At 46.5% G+C, this 21,380-nt stretch overlaps 1 protein-coding gene across 1 annotated transcript; it reads left to right on the top strand.

Moving 5' to 3' along the window:
- The first annotated feature begins 2,696 nt into the window (after positions 1–2,696).
- On the top strand, positions 2,697–16,201 carry MTNR1B (melatonin receptor 1B). The gene is made up of 2 exons (XM_011995005.1): positions 2,697–3,016; positions 14,865–16,201. Exons 1-2 carry the CDS (start codon positions 2,794–2,796, stop codon positions 15,728–15,730), a joined length of 1,089 nt encoding a protein of 362 aa, XP_011850395.1. The 5' UTR covers positions 2,697–2,793; the 3' UTR covers positions 15,731–16,201.
- The last annotated feature ends 5,179 nt before the right edge of the window (positions 16,202–21,380 follow it).

The raw sequence follows: 21,380 nt of genomic DNA on the forward strand, positions 1-21,380 counted from the left end.
GGACAATCACATTCCAAGTTAACCAAAAGTGTGTTATTAGAGGGTGTGTCTGGATGGAGGCAACTTATGTGTCCAACTCACCTATTGCTATGTTGTCCTGTGAAAGCTGAGAAGTGCCATGAAGTGTTTCCACCTGTAAGACAGGGAAGGCGTGGCTGTCTCTTCTTCCTGAAAAAGCCCCTTGGCTTTCACACTGCCCATTGGCGTCTCTTTCCCCTTTCCTGTTGCTCTCCTGCAGACCTGTTGGTCATTCCTTCTCATTCACTGGGGATTCGCCTCCTGACTCATAGTTTTCCTTTTCTCACCCCCGACTTCCTAATATCCACCCCCGACTTCTCAGTTCCTTGACCTTCTCATCTCTAACAACATTTTTCTCACCTTCCACCAGCAACCCACTCCCCATAATCACCCTCAGAGCCTTCACAGCAACAGAATCTACACCCCTCAGACATCTCAGTTTCAAACAACTCACCCTTTCAGCACCACGACTTACATTTCCTAATTCACTCACCACACATCTTTGACGTCACAGGGCCTCCAATCTCTTGACTCTGCCTTTGTCTCACAGCTCATCAGCCCCTCTGTTTTCTCATCACCCCTCATTAACTTAAACCCCAGGATCCATCTTCTCACCAGGCCCCTGAACTTTCTTCTGTTATTTGCTCCTACCCAACAGACCCCAATCCTAACTGAAATTCATTCACTCTGCCTTCTCCATGCCTGTGCCGAGCAGCTCCAAGTTGCTGATAACAACCACTGGCCAGGCTGAGTGGCATCATTTGAAGCCATCATCTCAAGCTGCAGGGGGACATTCATGCTCCTGACACACCTGTTACACTTTACTAGTTAATGTTCCCAGTTTCTGAAATGCTCCTTCATACCTTTTTTGTCTTCAAACCTCCCACACTGTTCCCCTGAATCCTGGCTAATGAGTAGCCTCTAACTCCCTGAGAATACAGAAGCCAGACAGGAGCTCTCTTATTTCCTCACACCAGTTTAGAAGCGCATCTGAATTTGCATCTGGCTTCTGATTGCTTTCTACTACAAGAAAGCAAGCCTCCCTCTCCTAACAAATAATATTCCTTCCTTGGGTTTGGAATGAGCTCACTTTAAGGAGTTCTGGATTAGCTCACTTCAAGGATGAGCTCACTTCACCTCTCCCTTCCCTCTCCCTTCCCTTCATCATCCACTCACACCTCTGCCTCATCAGCCCCTCCCTCTGCACTGCATCCTTCCTTCTTTTTTTCCCCCCTTTAAGGGAGAGGGGCAATATAATTTATGTAAAATAACACATGTAAAAATAACAATCCAGAAATCATTTGGTGTTCGCTTCTCAATACCCACCCTCAAATGTAACCACTTTTCTGATTTCTATTAGAAAATATATTAATTTTTCCTGATTTTGGACTTCATATACTTGGAATAATATAGTATATATTTTTTGGTATCTAGCTTCTTTTGTTCAATACAACATATTTGTGATCCATTCATGCTGTTGTGTAGGTCAATCATCTTTATAGCTGAGTGGTATTCCATCGCAAGGTCATACCACAATTTGTTTATCCATTCTTCTGTTGATGGAAATTGTGGGTGTTTCCAGATTTGAGCTCCTATAAACAAGGCTGCTCTGGACGTTCTTGTGCACGTCTTTTTGTGGAAATATATTTCCTTTTCATTTGGAACTTCTGGTCATAGAATAGATGTATGTTTAACTTTATTAGGAGCTAACAGACAGCTCTTCAAAGTGGTTGTACCATTTTGCATTCTCATAAAAGCACTGTATGAGAGTTCTGGTTGCTTAACTTCCTCCACAAATTTAGGATAATCAGTCATTTTGATTTTAGTGATTCTAGTGGGTGTGAAAAGTGCTTAGGACAAACTTGGCATAAGATTATCCCCCAAGAGAAGTTATCTATTATTATTATCACCAGATCACGACTCAAACACTTTTAATAAAGGGCACCCGAGTTCCTTCTTTATTGTAATCATGCCTCACTCTTTTTCTTGTCCTAACCCCTCCAAAAACCACATCACAACCCCCAATATTGGCCATACATCTATTTAAGTATTATGTGTAAATATATATTGGTAAATATACTAAAATATTGGCTTTATAAAGAGGACCAAGTACAGACATCACTAATGTCCCCCGCAATACCCAGCGAGTGCTCGGAAAATGGCTAGGTTCGTATTTTTCGGCAGCTCCCTAGAATACAAGTCTACACTACTTTGTTCTGGGCTCTGTCCCCATATCTTAGGAGCTGCATTCTCTTTCGAGCTGCACAGCCCTGTGGGACCTCAAACCTTGCCTTTCTTGACAACCGATGGGAGGTCCCGACCATCAGCACCTTCTCCAGTCTATAAACCTGGGTTGGATGTCCCTAGCTGGACACAGCTTCTCTTGGGAACGCTGTAGAGGAAATCGGGGTCTCGGGTGTTGTTGTGTACCGAGGGACAGAGGCCAGACGCGCTCCGCGGCCTGAGATGAGCTAGGCACGTGCTGGGGGCGGGGTGGCAGAGACAGCTGTGTGGTCCCAGCTGTTCCTGAGCGCACCGCTGAGGGACGCACTCCTTTCTGCAACGGTTGCACCCCAAGTCCTCCTCCCATTCCTATATTTTTCTCCATCCCCTGCCCACGCTTAATTAGTTATCTCCTCCAGACCCCTCCCCACTGGCCTCCTCCCTTGCACACGGGAGCTGGGCAGGGAAGGGAGCGCCCGGCTCAGTACTGCGCGAGCCCTGCGGCTGTCCGAGGCCGCGCGGTGGCCAAAGCGCAGCGCGGGAGAGTCTGCGATGTCAGAGAACGGCTCCTTCGCCAATTGCTGCGAGGCCGGCGGGTGGGCAGTGCGCCCGGGCTGGTTGGGTACTGGCAGGGCGCAACCCTCCAGGACCCCTCGACCTCCTTGGGTGGCTCCCGCGCTCTCCGTGGTGCTCATCGTCACCACCGCCGTGGACGTTGTGGGCAACCTCCTGGTGATTCTCTCCGTGCTCAGGAACCGCAAGCTCCGAAACGCAGGTGAGCACCATTCCTGATGCTGGGTGCTGGGGTCGGGCCCTTCCTTGTCCTCTGGTCTTGTTCCTGACCCCGGGATATGCGCTGCCTTTTCCCTCCTCAGCCCGGGCTCCCCTTTCCCTTCACTCTAATCTAGTCGCTAAGTTTGACTCTGTACTCAAAAGTTAGGGTGAGTTCTGCCCCTCCGAAATGCGACTGCCCAGGATGCACTTGGCACAGAGGGAATTACGGAAAGTTTTACTGGCGCGCTTTTTGGCGCTGTGGGAACCCACGCTGCTGGATGCCATCGCTACCCGTCGCGCTCCAATGTGTGCCTTTCCAGAGGTGCCCACATCAGGCCACAGAACACCACTTGTGCTTGTCACCCCACTTCCTTCCTTGCCAAGCACTGTAGCTTTATGTAGTAGTTGCTTAGAAAATCCTTGCTGAAAAAATGAGTTAATCAATGGAAGCATTTCAGTAGGTTTTGTGTCAAAAACTTATCTCCAGGTCATCTGAAGACCCAATTCCAGTGGACAGAGTGTAAATGCAGAAATTGCAGATTCTGCTTGGACTGAACTAAATTGCTTTGAAATATTGTGGTCTTTTCTGAAGACTGGGAATTCCTGGGATTAACTGTGAAAATTAAAGCAATGATTTGGCTAAATCGTGTTGCAAACCTGAAAATATTTCTCCTATTTCAATTCACTCTCGTTTCAATATTCCCCTAGTCAGGTCTTCAAAGAAAGAAAACCAGAGTGCGGGGGGAGGGGTCGGTGTCTGAACTCTCACCCTCACAGGTCATGGGGCATGCTGACCATTTCAGCCTAGGAGGGAGCTCGGTGACCTGTTAATTTTGCAGTCTCTCAAGTTGGGCCTTGGGGGCAAATTCAAATATTAGAGTGAATTAAAATGGAAAGATAGCAGCAGAAAAACAATTGTATAGCTTAAAAATGCTTTTTAAAGGAGTCAGACCATTTTTAGCAAATGGTAATATCTATTTGGTGTGGTCTGTGACTCTAGAATTTTTTCTTTTTTTCTTTTTTTTTTTGAGATGCAGTCTCTCGCTCTGTCACCCAGGCTGGAGTGCAGTGGCACAGTCTAGGCTCACTGCAACCTCCGTCTCCCAGGTTCAAGGGATTCTCCTGCCTCAGGGTCATGAGCAGCTGAGATTACAGGCGTGTGCCACTACACCCGGGTAATTTTTTATGTTTTTGGTAGAGACAGGGTTTCACCATGTTGGCCAGGCTGGTCTCAAACTCCTGACCTCAGTCAAGTGATCCACCCGCCTCAGCCTCCCAAAGTGCTGGGATTACAGGCATGAGCCACCGCGTCCGGCTGACTCTAGGATTTTTATCTAAAAAAACAAACAAGAAACTGCTCCAACGGTGAGTATCCAGCCATCAAATGGGAAACATAACATTATGAAGAAGAAGTAAGCTTTCCAACTCAGCCACTTCGGTAGTGGTGGCTGTTTTCTGGACTACATTGTTCAAAATATTGTGTCCTTTGAAGAAAAGCTTATATATTAGGGAAGAACAGGTTATGATTAGAAAACTGCATTTAATATTTTTGAGACATTGTCCCTTGCAGCCATCATAAACATTCATTCCCTGAACAGGGAGGCAAAAGGGAGACAACTCCTGGCTCTGTGGGGGAGAAATCGGCCCTCCTGGTTCTGACATTGGCCTCTTCTGTCCCTGACTTATTGAGTATTTAGAGCAGGTCTGTCAGGCCATGGCTCCCTACTCAGTAATTTGGATTGCCCACCGTGAGAAAGGTGGTTGAGGGAAGTAGGAGTTGCTTCCTTTTGCTGGAAGGAGAAAAGCACCCCTCCCCCACTGCATCCTACAAAGGGCTGGGCTTTTCTGTGATCCTGGCAGGGTCTACAGAATCCTTACCAGTTTGAGAGCATCACTGGGGAGGGTCATGAGCATGTTCAATTGCTGGCATATCCTCTGTTCTATCTTTCCTACCTCCTGATGTGTCTGCTACAGCCCAGCACCCGAAAAATAAATAAATAAATAACACTATATCTAAATGACATCAATTCCTGCCACTGCTACAGTGTTGCAGTTTAACCAGTTCTTATGTGACCACTGGCTTTATTGGTGATAGTCACAAACAATCGTAGTACTGACTTGAACTCAATGATCTCAGCAGAGTGAGATTTCAAAAGGTGCTTAAAACCTACAGCTCTTTGAATAGTTAGCACCCATTCTACTCTTAATCAGGCCTTGTCTTACTGAAGAGTTTGGATTTACTTTAAGAAACGTTTCTTCAGTCCTTTCCATACTGAAGTCTGGCTCCTTAAATCATTGGTATTAAAAAATTAAGTCTGTGACAATGAGAATATATATAGTTCCGATAACCAAGATGCATAGCCCATATTGAGATCACAGCATGTTTCCCAGGAGACACCAGTATCCTTTACTTGCCTATCACAAACCCATCCTCTGCGGAGCAGCTCTGTATCATCCCTAACAGTGTCGCTCCTGATGGCAGGGTGAGTGGTTACATTAATTGTCCTTTTTTTCAGGGATATCCTATCTGCGGCTTCGGTTGCTGTATGTGGTGGGTTGACTTCAGAGATAGCACTAGAGAAAGGCAGACAGGGAGGAGTGGAGGCAAGGTGGGAGGTAGGGTCAGAGCACTGACCCAACTTAAAAGGTAAGGCCAAATGTGTTCACTCTTTGCTACATTCTTAGTGTCTCGCACAGCCCATGGCACTGAGTTGGCACCTTACGCTTGTCAGAGTGTGATTCCCAGGGACTTGCCACACTTTGGACTCTCCTGAGAACAGTTGAGAAATTTCCCTCCTGGGCTCGTCACTGCTGCCCTGACCCTTGAGCTACACCTCGCTAATATTTATCTCTTGCATTTTTGAGCTGTTCTTTTCTCTCTTCTGGAAACTTCCTCCATTTTACACACACACACTATACACAAAGTCTCCTGTTTTAAAAGAACAAAAGACTCTTTTCTTGACTTCATGCCCCTCCTAACTTCATCACTACCTCTCTCCCTCCCTTTTCAGTCAGACATTTTAATGTAGTTGTGGACATCCACTGTCTCTACCCCATTGCTTCCCATTCATCCTCAGTCCTCTGAGCTCCATTCTCTGGAAATGTTCCTCTGTGCTGTGTGTGACACTGAGGGCCACTCCCTCTGTAGGACCTTTCATTTCCTCGGCTTACCTGGTGCTAGTTTTTGGATTTCCTTTTTCTCTTCATCTCTCGGATACCTGTGCCCTGAAAGTCACCTTTGGTTCCTCCTACTCTTTCATGCCACATATCCTAATGATTTTACCTTCCACTATTTCTCAATTTCTCCCTTTCCTGCCTCCTTATTCTTACTGCCCCCATTTCATGCCTTCATCATCTCTTGAGCAAACACTACCCACAGTGCTTGAAAGCTTTTCCTGCTCCCTCCTCCAGCCGCTGTTACCACTGCCAAGAGTTGCCCTGTCTTTAGTGGCTGCCCTCCATCTCCAGAGCACAGCTCCCACAGCGATTTGTAGCTGGCCTAGCCCACCTAACTTACAGCCTCATCGCCCTCCTCTCGCTGGTGCCACAGTGAGCTGCTGCCACTTCCCAAAGGGTCTGCACTCCCTGATGTACTTTCTCAGCCTCTTCTGCCCAGTCAATAGCTGCTCCTCCTCCAACCCCTTCCCTAACTCCCCTGCAGGATTATCAATGTAGATTATTAATACCATGAAGGGGATAGTAAGTGTCTCCTTTCTTGGGCTTCTCAGATACCTGTGCCCTCCCCAGTACAGCACCCCCCTCACTGTACTATTGTTCTTTGTCCCTCCCCGCTGGACTGTGCACCTGTAGAGAGTAGACACTTTTAGTCAGTTTCTGTCCACACAGCCAGACGCATAGTTAGAACAGAACACATCTCTGATGAGACAAATTGGAAATAGACAAGACACCAGGTAGTGGGGGAAAATTAATTGATTTTGCTCCATGAGCTGGGATAGACCTCAGTTACAATACTCAGCACTGCATAAATAATCAATATGGGTTTTCATGAAACTGAATTGCTTTGAGAACAGCCCAAAGTAATCTCACTTTAAGCTGACTATTGGCACCTTGTGCATGAAGGCATGCCTGATCTGTGATTCACCTGTGTGGCTAAAGTTGCTCAGCAGGTTCCAACCATGCCATGGTTGTACCCTAGTGATTCCTCTCAGGCAGTTTGCCCCTGACATGGTTTGGCTGTGTCCCCACCCACATCTCATCTTGAATTCCCACGTGTTGTAGGAGGGACCTGGTGGGAGGTAATTGAATCATGGGAGCAAGTCTTTTCCATGGTGTTCTCACAATAGTGAATAAATCTCATGAGATCTGATGGAAAAAGAGAAGCTCCCCTGCACAAGCTCTCTCTCTTTGCCTGCTGCCATCCACGTAAGACATGACTTGCTCTTCCTTGCCTTCCACCATGATTGGGAGGCTTCCCCAGCCATGTGGAACTGTAAGCCTAATGAAACCTCTTTCTTTTGTAAGTTGCACAGCCATGGGTATGTCTTTTTGTTGTTGTTGTTGTTGTTGTTGTTGTTGAGACGGAGTTTCACTCTTGTTGCCCAGGCTGGAGTGCAATGGCATGGTCTTGGCTCACCGCAACCTCTGCCTCCTGGGTTCAAGCTATTCTCCTGCCTCTGCCTCCCAAGTAGCTAGGATTACAGGCATGCACCACCACACCCAACTAATTTTGCATTTTTTAGTAGAGACAGGGTTTCTCTATGTTGGTCAGGCTGGTCTCAAACTCCTGACCTCTCAAACTCCTGCCTCAGCCTCCCAAAGTGCTGGGATGACAGGTGTGAGCCACTGTGCCTGGCCTTGGGTATGTCTTTATCAGCAGCATGAAAACGGACTAATATGGCCCCTTTATAATACAGCCCCTTTCTTGGTCTGGCCTGAGGTTGCCACTTTTAAGCTGCCTGTAATATGCAGGCCATGTAAGAGAGCTAAGAGAACCATGTCCTCACTGTAACATCCAAGTACACTCCATTATCAGAGAGGAAGGCATAACAACACCAGTTATTCCTGGCTCCATAGGCACACCCACCTTAGTTTTCCAAGTAACAGTCAGAAGCTATGGTATGACAATGGATTTTTGTGCTGCGAATGGGTTAAAGAGGCTGTCTGGGAGGTTTAGTGAATGCACAAATTGGCATTTCTGGGGTACATTGATGATTGGTAAAGCAGAAATATATGAACTATTTGATGTTAAGATTGCCTAGAAAAACATGGAGGATTTGCTTGCTGAACACACAGATCTTTGTCCAAGGTCACTCTGTCTATGCTGACAAAGCTGCCCCTCCTCCAGGCTGCCAGTGATGCTGAGAATTCACACCATCTCCTATCCAGAACCAGTGACTGCCTGGGAGGTTCTTGGTGGGAATATTCTGCCTATGCAGGTGCTTTGCTTCCCCAGTTAGATTAGAAAAGAACTGTGGCCCCTGTTCCTTGCCTCTTCTCTTCCAACACTTGTTGACTGAGGCAGCCAATGATGCTTGGTAAGGCGTGTGGTTCCAGACAAAGGCTCTGGAAGGCCTAGAGGGAAATGCTTAATAGGCCCACAGCCCTACCCTCCAGGAGTTCCAGGATGAAGTGGAGCCCACTCCATCCAGGCTTCTATCCTACCACCGACCACTCATTGAGATATCACTTGGCGTCAGGTGTCTTTTGACCTGCTCAGCATGCAAGACCAAACTGGGCTACCTTGGACTCCTTCCCGAATGTTTCTTCAGCTGTCCAACTTTGCATTTCAGCTGTGAATACCTTATTGCCTCTTCACTGAGCAAAAATGAACAGTTTTTAAATCCCATCATTATGTCTTTAGCTGAATAATCAGGAAAGCTAATAATCCTCTTTAATTCCTTCCACGTAACTCTCAGTAACTCAAGGGATAAAGGCTTTCATGTTTGATTGTCTTTATCTCCAGAAAGCTGGATTCTGCATTCGGATATGATATACCACAAAACTCAGAGAATACTGAAAGCTCCTATTGGCTCTTACAATTTAAAATACTTACTGCTGGAGGAGAAGATAGAGAATTGGGAAGTAAAGCCCCAGTTCTTAGGGAGTTTACCATCTAGAGGGAATGTCCTACTTTCTTCATCTTCATCTCCCTACTACTTCTCACATCTTCTCTCACAGGGATCCCAGTCCCACCTTATGAGCCTCTTTCTTAACCTGTCAGTACAGCTAATAAATATAAAACAACAATAACAAATAATAGCTTACATTACTAGGTGCTTATTATATGCCAGATTCAAGTCTCTTTCCTTTGAGAGAGAGAGAAAGAAAGAAAAGGAAAAAAAAGCCTCCACAGTCTCCTGTCAAAGGGATAGTCCTCCCTAAGCACCACTCTCTGTCTCCTTCTCTTGAAGGCAACACCGATAGAGCAATCTCCAGGGCAAAATTGGATCCCACAGCACTCAATAGAATTTTCTCTTGTTAATGTCACTGCTGACATCCTAATTGCCAAGTCCAATGAGCACTTTTCTGCCCTTTCTCACTTTTGTAGATGACCAAGAAACTCTCTACACCTTTTCTCTTAATTCCCTTGATGTTTCTTTTCTTTGGTTTTCTCCTCTTCTTGTTCTTTCTCAATCTTTCTGTGTTATGGCTATGAGCAATTCACACAAACTGGGTTTCTTTATCTATAAAACAGAAATCATGCTATCAACCTTAAGGAATTCTTGTGAAAAACAACGGAGTCCATTTATGTAAAACTATACTATCAACTTTACCATGTTATATCAATTGTTTTGTTGCTATTAAGTGTAAAGTAATAAAATGTTACCTATCAGAATTTCAAAATGATCTCTTTTGATGGTTATTGAACAATGTTTTGTAACAGCATCTTAGTTATTTTTAAAAATGGATGTTTCTTTATTTTTTTTTTATTTTTTGAGATGGAGTCTCGCTCTGCCGCCCAGGCTGGAGTGCAGTGGCCGGATCTCAGCTCACTGCAAGCTCCGCCTCCCGGGCTCCCGCCATTCTCCGGCCTCAGCCTCCCGAGTAGCTGGGACTACAGGCGCCCGCCATCTCGCCCGGCTAGTTTTTTGTATTTTTTTAGCAGAGACGGGGTTTCACCGTGTTAGCCAGGATGGTCTCGATCTCCTGACCTCGTGATCCGCCCGTCTCGGCCTCCCAAAGTGCTGGGATTACAGGCTTGAGCCACCGCGCCCGGCCAAAAATGGATGTTTCTTATGTTTTTAAATATATTTTCTTATTTTAAGTGACTGAAGTACCCCCGTATATATCTGTGTACTCTATTAATCAGCCATTTTTTATTTTTTAATTAAATCAAACTTAGATTTCAACTCAGCTCCTGTATGATTCATCCATACATCCTAAGATTTTCATAAATATGTGACTTTGGAAGAAAAAGTATCTGCTCTCAAGAGATTTGGGAATCTAATTACGAGCTTACAATGAATGCATTGTTTTAGTGTTTGTTTGAAAATCAAGTTGTGAATAAACTATATGGTCAAGTACTTCAAATGCCCATCCCCAGAACATAACTAATAAGAATAGCTCACATTAATTTGGGGATTATTATTTCTCATAACCTTTCCCATACAAGATCTCATTTAAGGTAAACAGCCATTCTGGGAGTGAGGAGTCCTGTTGCAAAAGTCTTGGTAATTTTGTCTGGCTCCTTGGTGAATTGTCCTGCCTGACCAGCCCCATATCCTGCCATTGTCCCCAGTTCCAAGTTGACTCACAAATTCCCCACTGTTCCCACCACCTTGTTCTGGCCTTTCTTCCAGCTCTCACCACATTGAATGGCTACTGTTTCTCTGTTGTTTCCCCAACAGGTCCGTGGGCATCTCAATGGCAGGGGCCACGTTTTTCATCCATCACTGTGTCTTACTTGAATGTGGTAGGCACTCAATAAATCTATTATACATTATTAAACAGATGGAAGAGTGGAAGAAGACCTCAAGGCACAGAAAGTTTAACACTGTTAGAAAACATAGATCATTTGTTGACTTCCTCAATATAACCCTCTTGGCACCTTGTGGTTTTTTTTGGTTTTTTTTTTTTTTTTTTGAGACGGAGTCTGGCTCTGCTGCCCAGGTTGGAGTGCAGTGGCCGGATCTCAGCTCACTGCAAGCTCCGCCTCCCGGGTTTACGCTATTCTCCTGCCTCAGCCTCCCAAGTAGCTGGGACTACAGGCGCCCGCCACCTCGCCCGGCTAGTTTTTTTGTATTTTTTAGTAGAGATGGTGTTTCACTGTGTTAGCCAGGATGGTCTCGATCTCCTGACCTCGTGATCCGCCCGTGTCGGCCTCCCAAAGTGCTGGGATTACAGGCTTGAGCCACCGCGCCCGGCCAAGCACCTTGTTTTTATTTGCTTAATGGTCTTCTCTAAGAGACCATAAACTTTGTAAGGGGAGGTAGCCTGTCCATCTGGCGTAGTCACAGGCAGAACCTAGTATATACGCAGCAATATTTGTCACATAAATGACTTGATGATTCTCTCTTTCCATCTTGTCTTTTAGCTCAATGACCAAGGAGAATTTATGTCTAACCAAATTTTTCTTCTGAGCATGGAGGGTGAGCACAGAGAAGAGGGGCAAGGGTTACAGGGAGCTTTACCTTCCAGAATTCTCCTATCTGATGAATATTAGATAGCTCAGCACTGGTTGGCTCTTTCCTAGAGTACCAGGTCTCCATTAAGAAATACTTTTTCCAGAAAGAAAGAGAGAGGAAGAGAAGAGGGAGGAGACTGTGATGGTTGTGTGTGTGAAAGGATGCACTCTGCGTATGAATCCTGGAAGGGGATTCCACGTTAGTGAACAAAGCCCTGTTATCAAAGCCTCTCTCCACTAATACACCCTATCTGCTGGAGGCAGATGGAAACGAGTCACGCCAGGGCTCGTGACATAAATATTCATTATGCACAGGGTGACTGCAGTGCTGTGTGCATACTGAGTGATTTCTCACCTGTCTGGGGAAGAAGTGGATGGAGAACTGGATCTCCCCTTGACTGTCATCCACATAGAACCTGGCTCCTTACAGATGGAAGACAAAACACGAATTTTACTCACCTAATTTGGAATTGTGCCAAGAAAGCCTGGAGACAGTGGGATGTCTGGGCAGATGAATCTGCAGCAGGAAGTGGTTGATTTCAGCCTTTTAGGAACAGCCGGAGTAATAGGGGATAGTAATTGAATCACTTTCCACGTGGAGTTGAATGTGTTCTTCTTACTATTTACAAGCTGTTTGCCAGCCTCTGGGGCATTATTAGGGGATAAGCCACATTAACACAGCAGAACTTGACTCTGCCTTCCCAGGGAAACAGCTGGCAGAGCTGGCACCGGCTCCCAGCAGCTCTTGACTTTCTCTGCTCAGCTTGCAAGTGCCAAGAGCTTGTGTGTTGCTGGGCTAGGTGCCCAGTGGGTCCTGTGGAGACCCATCTTCCTGTGCTGGAGAGGGGTGACTCTCTTCACAGAACCAACCCTATGAGTGTGCAGGGGGAAGTGGTGGCAGCACTCCGAAAGAAAAGAAGGGAGCTCATGAAGGAATAGTCACCCAGAAAGGAATGCGGGAACTAGCCCCAATTCACTCGACCAGAAAGTGGCAGGACTCAGATTATCCCAGGTTGCTCTGACTTCAGCACAACCCTCCAGATTTCAAAAGGACACTTAAAATTCTAGGAGACAAGGGCTCCTGATTCAGCTGAAGCCAAGCAATGTGAGAGAGGGAATCTCTCGTGTTCCTGGAACCAAATGAGGTCTGTGTAGGTGAGTCAGAGATGGAGATCCAGCAGTGGAGACAGTCAACGGGCTGAGAATTAAATGAAAAGGCACGAAACCCCTCCACATCCCAAGCAGGTCCTTGTTGCACATTTTTTGCCTCGCTTTACCAACTAGAAAGGAAATGAGGCCATTTTTAACCCATGAAGTAAATAAATCTGTAAATAGTAGAGTAGGTAGGAATCCAGCAGTTCAGTCGAGTCATGATTCTCCTTCGCCATCCAATCTGCTGGACAATCTTGAGACAGGGAAGCTCACTACTTCACAAGCACACTCATTGTCCAGACAATCTCCTTTCTATTCATTTACATCCTGTCTCCCTGGTTTCCTAACCTAGCTGTGGACACAGTAGTGTTATAGTTAGGTCTTGAGAACTCCCAGGACTCCAGTAGACTTGTATGGGTTCTGAGTGGGGTTGACTGCATACCTCTGAGGACAAAATAGGTCCTTCATGAAGGCTGCCTGAGGGTCTTTCAGGTTCCCATCTCCATACGGACCACGCTACGGGAAATCTTTGAGATGGGGTGAATGTGGGAAGGCTGGAGGCAGTCCTTTCCGTACCCTTGTGGGTAAGTCCAGGTATGGCATCTACTTCACTTGAAGGGCTGACTCAGGTGAACTCCCAGCTGGGTGGCTCTCAGCCTCCCTTTTTCTGTACCCTGTGGAATCCATCCACAGCCTGGCCTCTCCAATTGCTGTGCTTTGGGGGCTCTTTCTATCCGCCTGACCCTCTGGACCCCTGAAGCCATCACAGCCTCTGTGGCAATGGGACAGACACATGGTGGCCGTGGAGTTTCCATGTCCGTGTCTTTGCTGACTTGGGAGTTACTCCTTCACACCATCCCAAGCCACCCTCTGCATTCAGCCACCCTAAGACCAGAGGCTTCACCATGTGGCAAGAGACCAGAAAATTTTAAAGACATGCCCAGTGCACACTGCATCACTCAGGGCCCCTGCTGGAGGGAGAATCTGTTATCTTTTGGGCATACAGTATGTATTCAAAAAGTACAACACTTGGTGAATGAGACAATTGGCATTAGTGATGGAACTGCTCACACTATAAGTTTTGTATTGTCCGAACTTTTAGGTTCTCGGTGCTCTATTCATGAGTCAGTGTTGGTTTTAGAATGCAAACACTTGAGGAGCAGAGATTGTGTTCTTTTGGAGTAAGCCCTGCCTCCGCCCTAGGACTTCAGTTTAGAATATGCCTGAATCATATTAATTGATGGGTGTATGGTTTCCTGAGGCTCTCTCTGGTTGACCAAGCTTGGTGATGTTAGAGAAGGCTCCATTCAAAGGATAATTGCCTAGATAGTCCAGAAAGGTTGCCATGGTGTAGGCAAAGCAGGGAGGTCCCCCAGAGGCTGTGAGCTTAGGAGTGCTGACAGCTCTTCCTCACCCCACAGGGCTGGGGCTCGGTGCCACTACTGCAAGTGTCTGTCAACATGGCCACAAGGCTGGGAGTACTGGCCCAGACAGGGCACAAAGGGGAATACCAGAAACACGTGGTTCCCACTCTCAACACCTTTCTTCTAGCCCAGCTGCAAAATGCAATTCACATTTACAAAAGCCACTTAAAGACACTTAGAAAGTAGCCTGTTAACCAGTGGGGAGAAAATGCAAAAGGAGACCACCAGAGAGATGTGTAGGGAGGTGAGGGAATGAGAGGGAGGGATGGTAGTGATGAGAAATCCACACTCCTGACTTTCAGACTCGCCTCCTCTGAAATCTTTGCTGGAGCTTCAATGATGCAAAGCCCCTGAGCATCTGTGCCTATCATGGAAACAGTTAGCATGTGTGAGCACCTGTCAAATCCCCAAGAACTTTGTATCATTAATTCTTACAGCTATACTATGAGGTAGGTATCACTGACCCTAGTTCACAAATTAGGAAAATGGGGTTCTGAGAGCTTAAATAGCTTGCCTCAGTCATATAGCTAGTGAATGGCAGAAATGCATCTGAGTCTTCAGTTCTGCACCTCTAGGAGCCACTTTGTTTCCACTCACGTTGCCAAAAGTAACTTCGTGAAGGGTAGGATGTTCTACAGAATCTAAGTTGTGGGGTCTTGTGCTGACTGTTGCTCTGTTTGCTGCTTCAGGTAATTTGTTCTTGGTGAGTCTGGCATTGGCTGACCTGGTGGTGGCCTTGTACCCCTACCCGCTAATCCTCGTGGCCATCTTCTATGACGGCTGGGCCCTGGGGGAGGAGCACTGTAAGGCCAGCGCCTTTGTGATGGGCCTGAGCGTCATCGGCTCTGTCTTCAACATCACTGCCATCGCCATTAACCGCTACTGCTACATCTGCCACAGCGTGGCCTACCACCGAATCTACAGGCGCTGGCACACCCCTCTGCACATCTGCCTTGTCTGGCTCCTCACCGTGGTGGCCTTGCTGCCCAACTTCTTTGTGGGGTCCCTGGAGTACGACCCACGCATCTATTCCTGCACCTTCATCCAGACGGCCAGCACCCAGTACACGGCAGCAGTGGTGGTCATCCACTTTCTCCTCCCCATCGCTGTCGTGTCCTTCTGCTACCTGCGCATCTGGGTGCTGGTGCTCCAGGCCCGCAGGAAAGCCAAGCCAGAGAGCACGCTGTGCCTGAGGCCCAGCGACTTGCGGAGCTTTCTAACCATGTTTGTGGTGTTTGTGATCTTTGCCGTCTGCTGGGCCCCACTTAACTGCATCGGCCTCGCTGTGGCCATCAACCCACAAGAAATGGCTCCCCAGATCCCTGAGGGGCTATTTGTCACTAGCTACTTACTGGCTTATTTCAACAGCTGCCTGAATGCCATTGTCTATGGGCTCCTGAACCAAAACTTCCGCAGGGAGTACAAGAGGATCCTCTTGGCCCTTTGGAACCCACGGCACTGCATTCAGGACTCTTCCAAGGGCAGCCATGCAGAGGGGCTGCAGAGCCCAGCTCCACGCATCATTGGTGTGCAGCACCAGGCAGATGCTCTCTAGCCTGGATCTGAGGCACACCAGCTGCACGACAAACTCATGAAATGGTGGGAGTGAGTCTGCTGCAAGGGTGAGACCAGGCAGCGTGCTGGACCACACTGTCCTGTTGGCATCACAGCCCCAAGGCTGGGGAAACTTCATGCTGGGACAAGGAGCTCATCAGTACCATGGGTTCAGGCTGATCCAGGAGATGCTCACAGCCACGGGACCTGGCAAACACTCTTGGTGGTGTCTTGGAGACTTGGTGCACACAAGACCAAGGAAGGGACAGAATGAGGAAAGGCCTGGGGCAGAAGAGCCCAACTCCTTCTCATAGGTGACCCTCCTCTTCCTGCCTTGGCCTCCTGGCTACTTTCTCCCCTTCCCCCGAGCGTGGCAGGATCTCTTCCTGTTAGCAAGGATGAAAGAGAGAGGTCAGTAGGGCTGGAACTTGGTAACTCTGCAAGGGCCTCAGGCGGGGCAGGTGCAGAGGGCAAGCATTCCACACTCCCCCATTGACCTTCCTTACACACACACACATATCACACACACACACATCACAACCACACATGCATCACACCACAGACACACCACACTATGCACACATAGCCACCATACTCCACACTGTACACATACATATGTTACACACACATAGCCACCACATCACAAACAACACTGCACACACACACACACACACACACACACTCACACTTCTCCAGCATCTGGAGCACAAAGTCTGCTCCCTTCCTGGTTCCATCACGTTCAGGTTATGTGATTTGGGGAAAATCTCTTAACTTCCCTGTTCCTCAGTTTACTCATCTTAAAGTGAGGATCGTGCCACAGTCAGCCTCCCAGGTTGTTGTGAGGATTCACTGGGAAAATACATCTGCAGAACTGAGGACAGTGTCTGACATGTGGCCAGCACCCAGTAATTATTAGCTTTTGTTATTATAACTACATAAAATGAAGGAGGAAAGTCATATACAAAGAAAGGAAGGGCTATCACCAGGCGCGGTGCCTCACCCATGCCTTGGCTTGAACCCAGGAGTTCAAGACCAGCCTGAGCAACATGGCAAAACCCTGTCTCTACAAAAATTAGCTGGGCATGGTGGCCCATTCCTGTGGTCCCAACTACTCAGGAGGCTGAGGTGGGAGGATCACTTCAGCCCAGGAGGTTGAGGCTGCAGTGAGCTGAGATTTTACCACCGCACTCCAGACTGGGTAACAAAGTGACAGTGAGACCCTGTCTCAAAAATAAAAAAGAGAAATAGAAGGACAAGAAGGGGAGGAGAGAAAGTGGGGTCGGGGACATGGAAGTGGGGGAAGGGCAGCTGCACCCCAGTTCCTTTCTATGGTTATGTATTTGTGGACTTTATATTTGTAGAAATCTCAGATCTTTGTTTAGCGCCAACAGAATTAATAGCTTTCTTCAGTTCCACAAACACTAACTGAGTGCCCTCTGTGGGCCAGGTCTGGTATGTTGCCTGCCCTCTGGGAGGTCACAGTCTGTTGATAAATTAGTGTCAAGTAACATCCATTGGTGCATTCTTTGTACCAGGCATTGTGGTAAGGGCTTGATATGCATTATGTCATTTAATCCCCACAAAACTCTTGGAAAAAGATATTATGATCAATTTTCATAGTAAGAAACTGAAACTCAAAAACATGGAATAATTGCCAGAATTCAGAGTTATGTTTAGAGCTAGATGTGGAGCTCAAGTCTGTCTGATGGCAGCACCCTACTTCTGTGCCCGCTCATCCCACCTTGGAATGTGTGACAGGGACAAAGTGCAGTGGGCTAAGTACTGCATGTCCACAATGTGCCTGGGGGCCTTGGCCAGCCAGCGGCTTTCCTGAATGAAGAGCCCAGAATTTTCTCATTGTGCTGACCTCTTAGCATTATGCTGGATCCTCTTTCTGCCCCTGTAATGTGAAGAATCTAGGCTGGGTGCTGTGCTTAGTCACCTAGCTACCTGGGAGCTTGTTAAAAATGCAAATCTTCTGGGCTCTGCCAACAAGGTTTTGATGTTGGAAATTTGAGGCAGGTCTAGGAATCTAATTCTAATACTAGAGGTCCTTGACCTAACTGTTAGGAATGAAGGTGTCATAGTCCTGATGATGGCAATGGTAGTGTGCTCCACCCAGGGAGGCCGCTCAGTCCACACCTCAGTCCCAGAGAGGTGCAGAAGAGTCCTAAGGATTCTCTTTGAGCTTCAGCCACTTTTCCTGGCCCTGGGCAGCGTTTGCAGCGACCTGGTCAGGCACGTATTGTTTTCTGTTCTCGCTGCTTCCCCTCCCGCTAGACACAAACTGACAAACTATAGAGATTTGCTCTTTATTCCTAATTTGGAGGAGAAGGAGGCATAGATTTCTTGGTGACAGTGTGTCCACACTTCCTCTCCTTATCCCTATCTTTCAGTAGTGAGTTGAATGCACAGCACATGCTCAGTAACTATGGATTGAAGGCTGTCTTCGGTTTCCTGGGCCCATAGTTGTTACCTGGTTTGCCAGGGTTCGGCACTGACAATCCACTAACTGGAATTTTTTCTTGGATCCATAGGTTTTTGGTGATGAATCAGGAGCTGAGAGAATGAAAAAGAATGGTAAAACCCAGGCCCAGGACATCAAGCAGTGTACATATTTGGAATGACCTCATGCTGTGGGCCCTGAGTATAAATAAAAATGCTTTTGCTAAAACAGCAAAATTTGGGAAACCCTGTCTTCCACCTTCTTGACTCTGAAAAGTCTGGTCAGAGGTGCCACCTGGCTACCTTTCTCCTCATCCTTCTAGGATCTTCCTCTGGACCCCTCAGTTCTGGGCCCTCTATGAAACCCTCAGCCATCAAAAGGACTCAAATCTAAGTCCAGATTTCTGCCTGGGTTGACATCTGGGGTGAACCAACACCTGGACTCACACATCAGACACACTGGATCAAGCCCAAAGACAACACAGACACACACACCATTTGTGCTGTCCTCTATCATCCTTTTACCATCCACTCATTTCTTTCCAATCCCCTTTGTGCACTTCTGAAATGCTGTACTTGTTTGAGAAGCTTCTTCTAGGGTCACTTTTTGCTCCATATGAGTGGCTTTCCCCTAGGGATATATATCAAAATAAGATTTTAGAGAATACTTCAACACTACAGAATCACACCCTATGAGGGCCGAGGTTGCGAACCCCCATGTACTTTGAAAATGCTCCTCAGGTGCTTCTCATCTGTAGACCTGGTCGAGGACCCTGCTCTGTGAATGCTTCCCGGATGCTCACTTTCATCCCCATGCCGACGATTGCTGTCTGTACCTGTGGATCTCCAACTGCCTGCCACACATCTCCACCTAGCATGGACTGAGTGCTCACTATATGCCAGACACTGTTATAAGGACTTTATGTGGACTAATTATCATATTTAAGCCCCAAAAACAATCCTGAGAGGGAGGTACTATTACTTTCTTCAATTTATAGATGAGGAAACTGAGGCACAGGGAAGTTATGTACTTTGCTGAGGGTTACATAGCTAGTAAGTGGTTAAACCAGGTTCTGAAACCAGATACTTTGACTATAGAGCCTGTATCCTTAGCCACTGGCTATATTACCTCCTTCAAACTCACATATTCACAAACGGGATTTCTGGGTCCTATGGTAGTTCAATTTTTAGTATTTTGAGGACCTTTCATACTGTTTTCCATAACGGCTGCAGCATTTACATGCCCACCAACAGAGTGCAAGTGTTCCAATTTCTCCACATCCTAGCCAACGCTTGTTATAGGATTTGTTTTTGTAATGGACATTGTAACAGGTATGCGGTGATATCTCATTGTGGTTTTGATTTGCATTTCCCTCGTGATTATTGACGTTGAACATCTTTTCATATACCTGTTGTCTATATGTATGTCTTCTTTGGAGAAATGTTTATTTACATATCCTATATATTGAATGTTTTTGTCTCTCTAAAATTCATATGTTGAAACCTGTATTAGTCAGGGTTCTCTAGAGTGACAGAACTAATGGAAAATATATATAGTTATAGGTTTAGAAGCAAACGGAGGTGCTAGGGTGGCTCCTGAGGAGAATCAACATTATCTTGCCTGGAAACTGCTTCAGGGGAGGCCATCACTGTTGCCTTAGGCAGGGCAGGGTTTATTTCCTGAGACAAAGGCGGAAAGGCTGATGGCAGCATGGGTTGGGAGGGGATGTTGCCACTACTGGGGATGGGGAAGGGGAAGCTGTTTCTTCTGGCAAAAAAGGTTTATCAGAGTTTACAAACTCAGTGTCTTGAGCTTCATCAGGGTCATCCCACATATCCCCATTCCAAGTTGCAGGGTCCCATTCTTTTCTAATCAATGCCCTCACTTTAACAGTAGACACCTGGCAAGGCTGTGCATGTACCTTTGATTGCAGGTGAGCCACTTGCACGATAAGAGCTTGTGTCTATTTTTCCACAATTTCAGCTCTTTCTCTACAGGAGAGAAGACTCTCACTCAAGGCAATCTTAGCAGATTTGAGGTTCAGTATCTGCTTCTGAAGCTGGGAGACAGAATTGCTGAGTTCATCATTTTCTTTCATCACTTTGTCCATGGAAATTAGCAGCAACCAACCAGCTTCATTATGTTCCTTCGTTCTCCACATAATGGTCAAAGGTATTATGTATAGAGTCACTAAACTCCTTGCCTCTCACGAGTAATGAATCAGGCGTGTCAAATGCATTTATTTTGCATAACTCGCTAAAAAATTCCCATCAAGGACTATCAGTGTTCTCCATACTATTTGAAGTAGAGTCATTAGCATTTTGGAGTACTAATCATAGTAAGCAGCCAACTGCAGAAACTCCAAAATCAATGAAAGAACTCCATCCTTAATATTCTGTTCCTCTAGAAGGACTCTTGGTACCAAAATCAGTATTAGTCAGGGGTCTCTAGAAGGGACAAAACTAATAGAATATATAATGGAATATGTATATGTGTGTGTATATATATATATATGAGTTTAATAAGTATTAACTCCCATGATCACAGGGTCCCACAATAGGCCATCTGCAGGCTAAGGAGCAAGGAGAGCCAGTCCAAGTTCCAAAACTGAAGAACTTGGAGTCTGATGTTCAAGGGCAGGAAGCATGCAGCACAAGAGAAAGATGTAGGCTGGGAGGCTAGGCCAGTCTCTCTTTTCATATTTTTCTTCCTGCTTATATTCTAGCCAGGTGGGCAGCTGATTAGATTGTGCCCACCCAGATTAAGGGAGGGTCTGCCTTTCCTGGCCCACTGACTCAAATGTTAACCTCCTTTGGCAACACACCCTCACAGACACACCCAGGATCAATACTTTGTATCTTTCAATTCAATCAAGTTGACATTCAGTATTAACCGTCATAAACCTTAATCTCCAATGTGATGGTGTTTAGAAATGGGAACTTTGAGAGGAGATTGGATCATAAGGAAACAGCTCTCATGAATGGGATTAGTGCTTTAATAAAAGGGGCCCTGCAGAACTCACTGTCCCTTTCACCATGTGAGATTATAATGAGAAAATTACCATTTATGAACCAGGAAGTGGGCCCTTACCAGACATCTAATCTGCTGGCGCCTTGATCTTGAACTTCCCAGGCTCCAGGCTACAAAAAATAAAATTTTGTTGTTTAAAAGCCACTCAGTCTAAGGTATTTTGTTATATCAGCCA

Source organism: Mandrillus leucophaeus, unplaced genomic scaffold (assembly GCF_000951045.1).
Source record: "Mandrillus leucophaeus isolate KB7577 unplaced genomic scaffold, Mleu.le_1.0 Scaffold465, whole genome shotgun sequence".
Classification (NCBI taxonomy): domain Eukaryota; kingdom Metazoa; phylum Chordata; class Mammalia; order Primates; family Cercopithecidae; genus Mandrillus; species Mandrillus leucophaeus.

Coding starts and splice junctions, on each gene's coding strand:
- MTNR1B (XM_011995005.1), top strand. CDS start 2,794: ATGTCAGAGAACGGCTCCTTCGCCAATTGCTGCGAGGCCGGCGGGTGG. Junction 3,017..14,864: donor CCGCAAGCTCCGAAACGCAG/GTGAGCACCATT, acceptor TTGCTGCTTCAG/GTAATTTGTTCTTGGTGAGT.